The sequence below is a fragment of the Anser anser genome (assembly GCF_964211835.1).
Source record: "Anser anser genome assembly, chromosome: Z".
In the NCBI taxonomy this organism is placed as follows: Eukaryota; Metazoa; Chordata; class Aves; order Anseriformes; family Anatidae; genus Anser; species Anser anser.
In genome coordinates this window covers 34,198,206-34,213,409 of record NC_139723.1, presented here as the reverse complement: position 1 = coordinate 34,213,409, position 15,204 = coordinate 34,198,206, and the positions used below count along the sequence as shown (strand labels likewise).

Genomic DNA, 15,204 nt, shown 5'->3' with positions numbered 1-15,204 from the left:
CTCATATCTTGCTAAGATAAAGAACTAAAAAGGTTAACTAGAAAAGCAAAAGCAGAAGTCATTTATCTAATTGTGATGGTCTTTGAACATCTCAGTACCTAATTTGGGGATGATCATTTCATCATGTGTAGTAAAAAAACAAACACACAGAAAAACCACAAAAACACACACAAAAGAAAAAAAAAAAAGACATTGGTAAATAGCTGGGAGAGTTCGTACAAATGTCTAGTACTGTGTTAGCCTAAAAGTGCTCTGCATCCATCAGAGAATTTCTTGTCTTACCATAGTAAAATATATTCAGAGTCAGCTGCATACATTGACATGGAGTCAACGCATACATTATTTGTACAATTCTATTAAGAAATTAGAAATTAGAAATTGCCAATGTGTGTTATTTTTAAAAGAGTACAGCCCTAAGTGTGATCTTCTTCATTGATTTCACAGCATTTTAGTTGGAAGGAATTGCTCTGCACAGCCAATCAATTTGATCTGTTTACTGGCAGTCGATATTTTTGATGACACATTAACATAGTACATGACTGAACTTTTGTTCTGTCAAGGGCTACAACGCTAGGAGATGGCATTTAATTTTTGTTTTTATTTTTTTCAGTGCTAGGGGCGTACCTTAGAAGTGCTTTTCCAAGGTTTTTTTGTCCTTAGAGCCAGACCCTAACTCAAACGGAGGTAGCAGGTCACAAGTCTACATAATTAGTCGTTGTGTAATGGAGAGTTGTGAGTTGAAACGTTAACAGTTATTTTGTCATGTATTGATTTTATAATTCATTCCTCAGTTTTAATGAATCAAAGAGCTTTCCGATGCCTCTTTTTCTCAGACTCTGGAGATCATGAAGTGGTAATAGCAGTCAGTGTGGACATTGCTAAAAAGTGTGCAATAATTATCTGATGCCATTGCTTTATGCCATATTTCTTTCCCATGCTATGGAAGAACCTTGTCGTGGTGGTAATGATGCCAGTATTGATTCCTGTACAAGGAAAAGGAAGAACTCACATCTGCCTTCATGAACTCTTCCAGGAACTGACAGAAGGTCATAGGTCCCATTGTTGACCAGCTATGAATGAGAGTAGAGTGCATTTCAGATGAGACATTCCTCCTCCAGAGGGAGCCCAGAAACAGCATTTTTAGAAAGACAGATTTTCTTGAGAATTGCACAGTCACATTTTCTAGGAATTAAATGTTAATTCTGTGAAGAAGTTCAAACACACCAGAGCGTGGTGCAAAAAATATCATGCATGGTACAAGTGAACAAGACATTAGGATATTGAGTCTTAAAGTTGTGGCTCTCTTCCTGAATTCAACTAACTGATTACTATTTATGCCCATAGGCTGAGAGTAAAATTGGGTTAGTTCCCCTTGGCTTTGCATCTATACAGATGGACTTTAAGTTAAGTTTAAACTTTGACAAGCTTACAGTTAGATATCTGAGTCAAAAAAAGTGTGTGGGAATGCGACCGCATGGGAAAAGAGAATGAACTGAAAAGAGAATGAACTGAAGATTGCAAAAGAATTGAGTGGTAAAAGGGTGCAAAAAGGTGCATATTTCCAGATCTTGATCTTTAATCTAATTTTGCTGGAAATAATTAGTTAGCCCTCAGCACTGCAAGGTGTGAATGTCCTGCTCCATGAGCCAGGATGTCACTATGACAAGTTGTTTGATTTTAATGATGATAATTGTGGGTTCCTGGAAATTCGCACACTGCCTGGCAAAATTGGTCTTAGGAAATTTGTCTCAGTGCTTCAGCCGTCACGATAATGGTTTCACCTTTAGCAATTTACTTATTTAAAAAGCAAGCAGATCCTTAGATACCCAAGGACCATGTAAAATAATGGTAATTAGACAGGCTTTGTCTTCTGATACATGAGGGATGATTTACAAGAAGAAGAGGGAATCCTGTTTCTGATAAAATATTTATTATTTCTGCCAACCTCTCCTGTCACAGCTCTTCTCCAATGTTCTCAAAAGGAGAAATATCCTTTTGAGATTTTTCTTTACATTTATGAGATTTACACCTGAGTTTCTTCTTTTAGAAAGGATCCCATACATATAAAAATTGTATTCATTGGATCAGTGAAAATTCACTTGGCATCTAACTTAGCCATGCCTGGAATCTATTTAAGTGCGTATTCCAAAAATTATGAATGAAGTTCATATGTTCCACACATTTGATTTTTAAGCATTTCCTTGTGCATTTTTAAAGTTCAGTTTAAGTTTTTACCTCAGTGTGCTACTAACACCTCAAAGACAATTGCGTGAAGGTGTCTAGTAGTTATACTTTGTTTGTGAACTGGTTCTTCAGCTCTGTATTTTGGTGAGGACTAAACTAAGCTCCGCAAAACACATCCTGAGAGAAATCCTGGTGAATACGTAATAGCTTATAAATCAATCTGCTGTGATGTGGACGTGAAAGGTGAGTATCTGCATCAGAATAACAGCTGTATATCAAGAAATAGAGTCCCTGAAGACATCTAACCTATTCCTCAGTCCCCAAACAGTATCAACTATATTGATACCATCTACAGTATTCTTTTAGACTTCGAATTCTTTGAAGGCTTTGCATGAGCTGGCTGCTTTGTAGAGCAGACAAACAGAAGATGTGAATGAATGGAAAGAGCAAGTTTTGCTTTTGGTCAGGGTTTCCTTTCTGCTTTTCTTCCTCTGCCTGACTCTACTCTTCTGGAGTTCATTCCTCTCACCCCTCCCTGACACATCCAAGGGAAGGTCTTGGCATAGCCCTGTGACTCTGCTTATCACAGACCCACACAGCATCTGTTGTCATAGGTAGGAAAGAGGAGCAAGATGGAGGCAGGGCAACTGTTGACATAACCAAAGGCTCTGACATCAGTCCTTTTAATTAGATGGAGAAAGCAGTGAGCTAGCAGATATTTTTAGAAAGCAGGATGCTGGGGAAAATTACCTCATGCCTGAGGTCTCTGGGTTTTATCATTTTAAAGAGTACAGTGAAAAATATATCGAAATTTCATCTTTCTAATGCTTTCCACTTCATTATTTATCCCTCAACCTGTTTCCACGCTGTCTCAGCAACTGGATTATTCAAGAGTTTTAATCAGAAGTTAGTTCCACAAACATTTCACTTTTCACCTGTCCCCTGCAGATCACTGGCATGTAGTTTCAGGCTAATTAATAGAAGTCAGAGGAAAAAAAAAAATTGGATTAAGAATCAGATTTTCAAATGTGCTCAAAATATGTCTCTGCCTGTTGCCATTAATGCCCAAGGTAGCTCTTTGGATTTCAGCATTGCTGCTACTACTGATATTCATGCTAAAGCAGCTGGGGACTTCAAGGAGAGTAGAGGTGGGCCAAAGCTTAGCTCTACTTAATAGACCCAAATGGGCCTGACCTGGAGCTTGTTCTGATTGACAGAAAATTGGCTCTTGTCTTCACCTGGCCTTTCGTCAGCTGACAGAGCACACCGGTGTTGGTTTTACTATTCTCCAAGTGTTCCTGCCTCTCACTCTGCTTTGACCTTATTTCTCTGCTCAGGGACTACCTCTAATGAGAAGAGCTTCCAAGATGGAGTATTGTGTTGCTCGTCTTTCAGTTTTGTTTGTTTGTTTTGTTTTGTTTTGTTTTTCTCTTTCCCGAAAGTTTTATGGCTTAGGTATTGTTTGTTTGACATGGATGTGTTAGAAAATGTCTTTTACAGAAGCTACTGAAATGGCCATCTCTGCTACTTATGCATGTCAAAGGCTATTCAGACAATGCATTTACCTGCATCACATTGATTTCCTGCTGCTCACAATGAAGATGGATTCTGACCAAGGAAAGGCCAAAGCTTTAATGTCTTGCAGCAGCCAGATGCCATCAGACCTAAGGTGTATATTAGCTCACTGCAGGGGAGAAGCAGTGGGTTGGAAGAGTCATTCCTTTGCTTCCTTTATCCAAAGAGTTGTGTAGGAAAAGGGAGTAATGCAGAGACAAAGGAGTTTGTTGAGTCTGGATCTGCCCTTGTCTTGGAAAGCTTCCTAGTGTAGACAGTGAAATGAACCCTATATTAGCCTTATAAAACAAAAAAAAAAAAAAAAAAAAAAGAAAGGCAAAGGAACTACATCAGTGCCTTGCTTTCCATGCATGGGAGGATTTGAGCCTTGGGGTCAGGAGGGATTATTTCGCACCAGCCCGTGATCACATAACTAAAGCTGTGAGACATTCAATCCAAGCAGCTAGATAGTTCAACTTTTAAAATAAAGCGCTTCTTCAAGTCCAGCAAACAGTGACCAAGTAAAACAACCATCCTTAGGATTTAATTCAGATGCCTGCCTGCCCTTTAGAACCAAGTGTTTTAGATGCACCCATGCTAGAGCCAAAAAGGGAGACTTGTGCTTATCCCACTCATCCCCTGCAGCGACACACCTGCCTTGCTGCATTCAGCAAATCCACCACTGCTGGAATTATTGCTCTGTCCTTAAATAGGCCAGTAATTGAAAGTGCATGTGGAACATACACAATGGGAAGACATCTAGAGTTCTCTTTGGAGAATATTTTCATCAGTTAAAAAAATGCGGTTCCTTGGAGAGTACACAGTCCTTTTGTGTCCATATGCTGGCAAATCTAGGAGAGGCAGTAATAAAAATGTTGGTGTAAGGGACTGAGAAGCTGAGCTCCTAGGCTATGTTCCTCTCATTCAGTACATCTGTTGGCTTAAAGCTTTTGGTCTTTGAAGTAACTGGTATACTGATGCCTTCTTATCTCTCAGAGACTCCTAGAACTTGAGTAATGAACATTTCTGAAATTTAACTCTTCTTCTGATAGAAGATATTAAGTCTCAGAGCAAAATAAGCATAATCTTGGCATGCTCAAACTAGCTTTGGTATAGGTGTAAACAGAATGAATGATACTTGCTACATCATAGGAGATATCTTGGGTTATTTTAAATGCTGTAATCCTTCTCCTTTGGATTTCTGGGCTATTTTTATAATACTAATTCTAATTAAAAATATTAAGTCTGATTGTCAGCTCTAATCCATGCTTCATCCCTGCATATCTAGCAATGTTAAATGCTCTAACTAGTCTGAAAGCATTTTAAAACACTGCCATGCTGTAGAAAACTGTGAGAAAAACATTCAAGATACAGACATTTCTCCACCTGTACAAAAAGAGTTTATGAAGCTGTGCAAGCCAGGATGGATGCTGTATTTAATGCATTGACTTTGATTATGTCCCAGTTTGAAAACAGCTGATTCAGTTTTTTAGCTGTCTGTTGATCCAATGTGAGGAAGTGGAGCTCAACTGTGATTCTCCACTGATGTGAGAAATGGTTTGACTATTTCCAGACATGCAGTTTTCTCATTAAAAGCAGTCACTCAGTTCTACTCTTAATAACTGTAATGGCTGTATAAAACTGGGCTGGAAATGTCCCTCCACTCCCCAAAATGAGTGAGATTTAGAGGCTGCTGCTGTAGCCTGGCCCTGGCCTGTTCCCTGGGCATGGTACAGCTGCTTTGAGCCTGGTCCAAATTATAGCCAGGCAACAAAAAGTTTCACCAAGCTACTCAGCAGCATGTAACCCATGAGAGCAATGGAGAAAATGACACAACTCTGGAGTTGTTTCATTCTCATGTTCTTAGGCTGTTTTGGTCCACTTTGGGTTGTATTTTGGGCCCTTTGTACTGTAAATGCAAACTGACTTTACAGGAATGAATTCTACATTTTGGTACCTAAAAAGCTCAGCTAACATCTCCAAGCTGCATACCTGCTGTGAGAGAGTTTTTAGGCATGGAGTATGAACTCTGTAGCACTGCTTTAAAATCAAAATGAGAAAAATACCTCAAAGAAGGTTTTAAAAAATGTGAGTTTATGCTAGTTTTCAGTATCTTGCATGTAAATTTTTTCCCCTCAATTTTCTACTGAAACCTAACTTGACTATGCAAAAAGCAATTAAACTAGACTGTATTTTTCTGGTTTATCTGATCTTTACGTAATTTAGAAGCTGGAAATAAGGTTTTGTTGTTGTTTTTATTTGTACTGAACAATAAAGACTTTGCTCATTACATGTACAAGTAAACACAGCAGGTGAATTATGTGAGGCACATAAAGGTGAGAAAGGGCTAATAAAGATAGCATATGAGAAAGATATACTTGGTCCTGTAGAGTTTGGCAGCTATATGTACTGCGATTTTCTGATATGGAGGAAAATTGTACTATAAAAATGCTAGCCTAGAAATCATCCAGTTCAAGTATCCATCTTCAAGTTGCCATTTTAAATTCTCTATTTCCAACTGATACATTACTGTAATGGGTTTAATCTTAAAAACTTCCTTAGTAATAAAAGGAAAATGGAATTTATTGGCTATAGGGGTGTGTGTAGGAAGACATAGAGGGTATACTGCATTTCAGTTAAAGCTTGAAGAGTGGTTTGAAAACAATGCTTTTTCATAAAACATTTAAGAAATGACCACTGTAGGAAAGGTGTCTGTACAGTAAGCAGTGGGCAAGGGCATAGATCGTTTTCTGCAATTAAAATACTGTGCATCAGTATGTGCTGGTCCGTGCAGGCATCACTTAATCGCTACTAACCTTCACAAAGACTGTGCTTGCAGAGTGGGGCACAAGCTGAGAAATCAGCCTTCTGCTTCAACATGGTATATTCACTTGAGGAAGGTTCCTCTGAAGTGGGAATTTACATTGGTTAGTTGGCTGTACAGCCAAAGGAGGTGTGAGAGGTATAGAAATAACAGTAGTCAGTTTAGAGCAAGGGAAGGGTGGGCATGAAGAGAAACACAGGAGATTCTGAATACACAATTGGCAGCCTTTTTGAGGACACAAACAGCAACCATTTTGAAAGCACAAACAGTGGTTGGGATGTACAAATTTGCAGGAAAGCAAAGACTCTAAAGATGATTTAGTCACTTTTTCAAGTGGGCTGTATGCTCAGGTTTCACAGTTTTCAAGCATATTTGTTTCTAGGTTTTAAAAGAGCTTGGATGACTCTTCAGAACATGTGGTTTTAGCGCTTTCAGCAATCCAACTTCCAAATAATCCAAACCGTCCCTTGTGCTTCCTTTTCATTCTCCTCTCACCAAAGTCAGGATTTCTTAGAACATTGTGCCTGTCTATCCTAGATTTATTTAATAATGTTATGGCAAATACATTGAAAGAAATGTATTTTTCCACATGCAATAGTGACTGTGTATTGTCACTATTGTTTGTTTTTTTTTTCCCCAGACTGGTCTTTTTGTCATTAAACAGAGCCACAGAATGACCTGACCTTTTTTTCATGACACAATGGGCAAATCTAGTCTTTCCATCACACAACTATGAAGCAAACAAGGCTGTGTCAATAATCTGGGTTTATTTTTAGCTTCCTGCAAGCTGTCACCACCTCCTTCTTGTCTGCTGTCTCTCCAAGCAGTTGGGAGATGCTGTCTTCCTCTCCCTCGGTCCCTTGTTTTCTGCCCTAGTGATTATGCACCATCTGTTCTGGAATTCATGTGCATTCCCCAATTAAGAGCAAAGATAAAATATGATTATCAGAGGTGGATTGAAGCCTTGTGCTCCCTAGGTACAGGTGAATTCAATTTCATACAACTTTTTCTTCTCTGAAATGATTAAGTGTTGATGTCCTGACCATAAAAAACATCTCATAAAGGACCATTATTAAGGGCATGTCACATAAAAAAGGTCATACTGGATCAGAACAGTGTTCACTAACACAGATATCCTATCTCCAGACAGGAATTCCTGTAAAAGAAATTACAAGAACAGGGCAAGCGTATAGTGCTGCTTCCCTGGGCATTATCAAAACATTCAGAAATTAGTGGCTATGGGACTTGTGAGACAGAAGGGAAGTCTTTGTGTTTAGAAGCCCACGGACTTTTTTCTTTGAATTTGTTCAGTTGGCTCTGGAGCCTGCATATTTTTTAGTGTTTACAGGGCTTTGAAGCTAGGATTTCAACAGCTGAACTACAGGTTGCATGAATAAGCACTATCCTTTTGTTTTGAAACTGCTGCATTTGCTGCTCCCTAATTATTGGATGAGAAATGATGGTGAAAAAAAGTTTCCTGCTAATGTTTTTCTGTCATTTGCAAGATTTCATAGACCTACCACTCCTTAGCTCAGATTTATTTTCCTTAGCCTAAGGAGGTGTCACCTGTTAGGATGTGTGCATCTCCATAAATACGGGCCACAGAAACGTCATAGACACATGGAACATTTTCTGCCTGGGTTCATACCAGGGAGAAAACTCTTGCAGGGAATGTTTTTGCTTATGGTTGTCCAGAAGTCTTTCATAGCATACAGGGTTACTAAATTGCACACATTCATTCAAAATTCAATGTATATAAAAAGCAGAATTAATGGTGCCACCAGCAACTCTTTTTGAGCAATGAATGACAAATGCCAAGGTTCAACTAGCTCAGTGATTCCTTAATGGGAGTCAAGAATCACGGAACCATACAATGACTTGGGTTGCAAGGAACATTAAAGATCATTTAGTTCCAACACCCGTGCCATGGGTAGCGACACCTCACACTGCAAGAAGCTGACCTTGTTCCCAGTACTTTGACGTTTCTTTTGTATTCCTGTTTTTTCAAGACAGGTACAACAATGTTCCACCCAGTGCCACTTTAGAGAGCAAAAACATGCAAAATCCAGATTTGGTTTTAAGAGTTTTCATAGCAAAAGTTAGGAGATTATCATTTCTCTGTCTTTAGTCACTGATTTTTGGTTGAAAATACTTAGACATTAGTCATTAGACACAAGAATTAATCATTCTTGATTACTTATTTATTTATTTATTTACTGTCAGCCAATTTCTGTATTGATAATGCTGGATACTGTCAATAGCACTCACAGCAGTTTTATTTATAGTTGTGCTCCATGCTGCTGCATAAGTCATACTGGAGTGCTCTGGGATGACACAGAAATATTAATGTAGAGTCATGGAATTATTTATTACACTTGCAAACTATGTTAAGTGAACATTACTAGGATAGCACTCCAGTTTTAAGAACTGCAAGAATGAGCCTGTCTGTGCACTCTTTAGCTGATCACCTTAAGCACATGCTGAGCCACCGTTCCACTGCCTTTTAAGTGGAGTTTTTTCAGATATTAAAGGAACAGTGAGTGTGCTACAGTGGGCAAGCTGCTTCCTTTTCAGAAGACATTCCTGTTTTATAATTAGAACCACCACCATGCTATGAAAGATTTTATGTATAAAGGAAGAATGAAAGGGGAGTATAGAGCTCCACAGGGATAGGCAAGTGTTCTCAATGCCCTGCTGTGAGATGTCTCAGCTAGGTCCTTTCACAACCATCTGGATCATTCTTTTCACCAAAGCATGCTGCAAGTGTTATCCTGCAGTCTGACCTCTCTTTGTAACCCTTTGTTCAGAAGGTGGTCCTAGAATTATGCATTTCATCCTGCATGAAGTCACTGAGGTCTGGACTCGATTTGTGCTGATCGCTGGTGTTATAGGAAGCCCACATAACTTAGCTTGACCAATGGGAAAACTTAGTGGCTGGAACTATGATCAGCAGGGACAAGCAAAGAAAGAAAGAAGTCTGTGATGGTGCAACATGGTTCTGTGTTGTCTGCTAGAATTGCATTTTTTTGCAGTCTTCTAGCTCTTGGAGGTGGTGGTGTCTGAGGGAAGGATGGAGTATAGATTACTACTGTCTTACTTGTCTTGTTCTGTTTGTGAAAATTGGCAACCTGTAGCAGTATTAAAACATTCTCTGAAACAGCATACTTTTAAAATTCATCCTGCAGACAAAGATTAAGTGCTTAGGCAATTTTGTCTTCCCAGCTGTGGACATCTGCATATACTAGGATTTTGTTATTTACATGTTGCTCGTTACTAACAGCTCCAGGTTAAAAAGCTGAAATTCCATTTGTTTTTTTTTCTAGGCACTACTTTAAATGAGAAGAACAGTGCAGTCTTCTGTGAGCTCAGACTGGTATCTTGATAAAAACAGTGGGTCTTTCATATTCAGGGCTACTACATGCTACTGAATGATGTATGATAATATTTTCAAAAGAAGTGGGAGGAGGTTATGGAAATTGATAGTATCTGTTATAAGAAGATGTGATGTGTCTCCTGAGTGAAAGTGGCAGCTAGGGTCACAGAAAAGAGAGCATTAAATCAGTGCTTGTACTGCAAGTGGAAAAATGCTGTTTTTGTGTTAGGGTTAAAATCTGAAGTGAGCTGGAAAACAAGAATCCTTCCTTATAAGAAAAACTGAGGCTTTTTCTGCTTCAGGAAAGACAGGTGCTTTCAAAAGAGATTTGTCCCACAGATGAAGGGAAGTCAGAAAAACTGATTGATGTGGGCCGAAATCTGGGTTTGTTATATCCCAGACTATAACTATATCTCTAAAAAGCAAGCTACAGAGGGATTTTCTTACACAGCTGTTGTAAGCACCAAAATTGAAAGGCTCTACAGGGTGACCTGGATAGGCTGGACTGATGACCTGAGGCCAATTGTTTGAGGTTCAACAAGGCTAAGTGCTGGGTCTTGCACTTGGGGCACAACAACCCCATGCAATGCTAAAGACTGGGGGAAGAGTGGTTGGAAAGCTGCCTGCTGGGTATTGGTTGATAGCTAGCTGAACTTGAGCCAGCAATGTGCTCAGATGGCCAAAATGTCAACAGCATCCTGGCTTGTATCAGGAATAGTGTGGCCAGCAGGACCAGGGAGGTGATCATCCCCCTGTACTCGGCTCTGGTGAGGCCGCACCTCAAGTACAACGTTAAGTTTTGGGCCCCTCACTACAAGAAGAATATTGAGGTGCTGGACTGTGTCCAAAGAAAGACAACAAAGGGTCTAGAGAGCAATCTTAAGAATGGCTGAGGGAGTTGTTTTTTTGTTTTGTTTTATCGCCCGGAGAAAAGGAGGCTCAGGGGAGACCTTATTGCACTCTACAATTACCTTAAAGGAGGTTGTAGCAAGGTGGGACTCAGTCTCTTCTCCCAAGCACCAAGTGATAAGACAAGAGAAAATGGCCTCAAGTTGTGCTAGGGGAGGTTTAGGTTGAATATTAGGAAAAAATATCTTCACTGAAAGGCTTGTGAAGCATTGGAACAGGCTGCCGAGGAAAGTGGTTGAGCCACCATCCCTGGAGGTATTCAGAAAACATGTAGATGTGGAGCTTAGTCACATGGTTTAATGGTGGATTTGTCAATGCTAGGTTAAAGGTTGGACTTGATGATCTTAGAGGTCCTTTCCAACGTAAATGATTCTGTCTCTATATACAACGGCCTGTAGTAAGGGCAGCACACTAAAATGTCAAGCATCCTGATTAAAGCTCTTGTTTTTAAATCAGGTAAATTAGGATCTTTATTTTCAGTTTCAGTGCTGGCTTTTGATCACTGTGGTATTTGCTTTTTTAGGCTCTCCTTTTTTCTGTCTTTTTGATTCTGGTCACATAATTCATATGTTGAAACTTTATTCCACAGGCCTCTTTAAATTGTCAGGCCTGTAAGAAGTCAGTGTGGATCCATATGAGGGGGCAGATCTGTTTTACTAAAATCAATGACAGCAGCTTGGGTGACAATAGAGAAAGTTGTGTGAAATTTGCTAGGAAGAAAATCTGTCTGACATCTATAGATACTGGAAAAATCAGGGTCTGTTTAGTTTTTGTTGAGATAATGATATTGTTTTCCTGAAACATCAGGGCTGCATTTTATAATTTGAGTGCATAGTCTGGCCTTTCAGGGGGATGTAAGGTCATTCTCTCTCTCTCTCTCTCTCTCTCTCTCTCTCTCTTTCTCTCTCTGTATATACATGTATATATGTATGAATATATACGAAACAATATCTCCAGGAATGAAGAACCTGCAATGTTCCTGAGAACTTGTTCTTAAGGTTCATCTCTTTGGGGAAAAAAAAAAATCATTCCTAAGATCTCATGGGAGTGCCCTGTGCTGCAGCTTGTACCCATTGCCTCTGGCCCTTCCTCTGTGCATCCCTCAGAAGAGTCTGTCTTCCATCTGCACTCTCCCCTTCTGTACAGTGGCAGAAGACAGCAATTAAGATCCTTTTAACCTTCTCTTCTTAACCCAGCCTTGAAAATCATGACCATTCAAAAAGAAATACAAGTTTCAGGCCTTTGATATTATGGTTGTTGAGCAGGAAGGGATCAAGTCTTCAGGGTGCTCTGCATAACCACAAAAGCTGCTGCACTGTTTTGTCTGCATCTTTCATTGTTTTAGTGGAGCCATCGTTCTCTCGTTTTCACTTATTACAGAGAACTGAAGCTGTAAATAAGACAAGTGTTACAAGAAAGGAAAAAGCTGAGAGTTGACAAAACTATAAATGTAATTTTAATTGGAAGTGTTTTTGTAGGCACATAAAAATGCTTTATATGTAGTGTTGCTTCAGTGTTCATGAAACAGAGTATGCAGTTTCCCACAAAAGAATAAATAATATATATATTAAAAAAAAAAGGATTCTAAAATCCAAAGTAGATATTGACAAATGACTAGAAACAAACATTTCTGAGCAACACTAAAAAGATAGGGCATTGTTTATACTTAAAAAAAAAAAACATTTTGGGTGTCTTACTTTATTTTTTTGCTTTGAAGGTGCAGTTCTTGAAGAGATTCATAGAAAGATAGGGTGGCAAAATATCTTAATCCAGCATTCATACAGAAAGGCCTCTGTAAACCTGACAATCGAAAAGTTTCAGTTTTGACTGACATGCAGTTTAAAAGTTGATTTGATCAGTGCTTCCCTCAGCAACCCAATTTCTGTAGTCACTAGTGAAGAACATTATCTTTCATGTAAAGAAATATTCGAAGAATTAAAGACAAAATAAAATCAGTAATGATTAATGGAAAATGTTGGGTGGTTTACCTACTGTCTAAAAAAATAAGGAAGCAAAGGGGGGAGGGGGGGCAGGGGAAAAAGCTTTGTGATATATGAGTGCTAAAATGATATGCAATTAAAGAACACAAAGCTATTGTGCAAACTGAAGTGAGGAACAGCACGAATAGAGGCTGGAGATCAAAGGACTTGGAATAGACAAGGACAAGTTCTGGGAAAGTCCTTATAAACAATAATAATGCCTTAGAAGTGGTTTCTTTCGTAAACAGGAAGCACGTGAAAGGCTACATAGGTAGTGTGATGTTTTTCAGTAGACATGAGAAGGCACTTTTGGAAAAGAAAGGAAAATAGCACTGAATAAAATCTAGTTTTGAAAATTATGCAATCTTAAAGACAGTAGCCCAATGCATCATCTACCTTACTTCCCTCTCTCTGAGACAATCTGTGTACTCCTCTTACATAGGAAACAGCAAGATGGCAAGAGCTTATAAAAAATTACCTTTTTTGCTGATTCTCTTAGGCAGTTCTGAAGAGTCTGAAAGTGTTTGAGTTATTGCTGTTTTTAATGAAAAGTTACTGCAAGCAGATATAGATACAAATAAACATTCAAAAACCCATAAAAGGCTGGAGTCTTCAGTCAAAGTAGCTCAAGAGATGTGAAAATTTGTATTCTGTCAGAGTTTTGAGGGATTGTCCTATATCCTACTTCACCTGGTTGTGCTGCTAGGTGGAGATTATAAATGTGGAGTTCTTCCTTAGTCTTTGCCCTTACAAGACAGAAATTACTTCAATGGCATTCATCTACATTCAAACGATTAGAAGAAAACATCAGTCAGCAATACCTTAGCATTAACTGCTCTCTGCCTTTCTAGATGGTGTTCAGTTGTATATTCCAGTGCTTTCTCAAGTGAAGAATTAATTCTGCATAACCTGTCCGAAAAATGCTATAACTAATGTGAATGCTGTTTTATCATGCATCTTCGTTACTAACTAGTGTTTATAGCCCAGCCAAAATCTGTGAGAACAAGTCAGGGAGGGAGATTAAAGAGAAACCAGAGTTCAATATATACAGTGCTTATATACAGAGAGATAGCTAGGCTCGCTCACTGTTGCCTTAATAGTCAGGAAGAGACTTAGGACTGAAAGAAAGATGTTAGGCTCCTCTTTTCCTTGCTGGTAAAATATCCTGCCTTATACATGGCCCTGTACCTATTGTACTTAACGGATTCTTGTTTGCTTCATCGTAGCAGCGCAGGAACTATATTCATTAAAAGCCCCAAGAATCTTTAAGATTCACTGGGTCGCACACAGTAGAGCCCACACATCAGTGTCCTCCGTCAACACTGCAAGTAAAGCAAGGGTATACAGGCTAACTCTGATACCCAGACCTTGTTCAAACAAGAAAGTAATAAGACCAAGGAGTGGAGAAAAGGATTGGAAATGTAGTCAGCAAGATCTCGAATGTTAAAACAGGTGTACTCAAGTGTTCTCAACCTAAGAGGCTGCCATCCACCTCTGGTGCCTCATTTACAGAGCAGTATGTCTGGAATGAAGGATGTCAGAGCTGCCTGATGGCTGTATCTCCAGACCTTCTGTGGGCAGGGACTATTCCCTGCATAGCAAATTCACAAGTGCAGTCTACTAAGGAGGTAGGTCAGGTTAATAACACAGCTTTTTCTGACCTGAGTCAAGCACATCCTAAATACCAAAGGGTTGTTGGATTGCATTTTTCTGTGGAAACAAGGTTAGATATTCATACTAAGAAAAGCTGCCAAAATACTTTTTCTGCTGCGTTTGATGTGTGTTAATGAACAAGACAGCAGGGCTGATTTGCTCGTGGTTAACATTCAGGTCCCATCACATGTATCTGTCCTGAAAGTTATGTTGAAATATTTACTGAGACTGACAGTCTGATCTGTAGGGGTCTTACATGCCAATGAAGTCCTGTGCATACCTGTTGCCAGTTCCGCATCTTGTGTGCCCTCCACCCTATTAATGACCCCAATACAAAGTATTTTCAGTGAGCTGTCACTCAGACAAAGCAAATGAGTCTCTCTGGCAGGTCTTGGGGCAATCAGCCTCTCCAGATTTCTACCGGGATATCTGTGTTTGCGTGCATGTGAGTGTGTGTGTGTTGGAGGGGGGAGGGAGTTACAACAGTGGCGTCAGAACAACAGTATACTCTGTCTGCAGATCTGTTCAGTGATAAATGTAAAAATAAATAAATATCTAAATATACCCTTTTCTTTCCTTTCTCTTTCCCTTCCCTTCCTCCCTTCTCTTCTCCCCTTTACTGTCAGGAAGGGCCACCTCTGAAGGGCCAATTCAGTACAGCCTGGCACCAACACAGACGGACGTCAACAGCAGTTACAACAGTGAGTCAATTTCTAATCAAGGGACTC

At 39.4% G+C, this 15,204-nt stretch overlaps 1 protein-coding gene across 4 annotated transcripts in view; it reads left to right on the top strand.

Moving 5' to 3' along the window:
- NRG1 (neuregulin 1) overlaps positions 1 to 15,204 on the top strand; it is a 471,972-nt gene that overhangs the window by 159,800 nt on the left and 296,968 nt on the right. For 2 of the 4 annotated variants that reach the window (XM_083818935.1, XM_083818934.1), the window contains exon 2: positions 15,103 to 15,177. Coding sequence is in view for 3 of the 4 variants with exons in the window: in XM_083818934.1 (XP_083675060.1) it covers position 15,177 (1 nt within the window). In the remaining variant the exon portion in view is untranslated. The remainder of the gene's footprint in view (positions 1 to 15,102; positions 15,178 to 15,204) is intronic. The other 2 variants (XM_083818936.1, XM_083818933.1) reach the window with 1 other exon arrangement.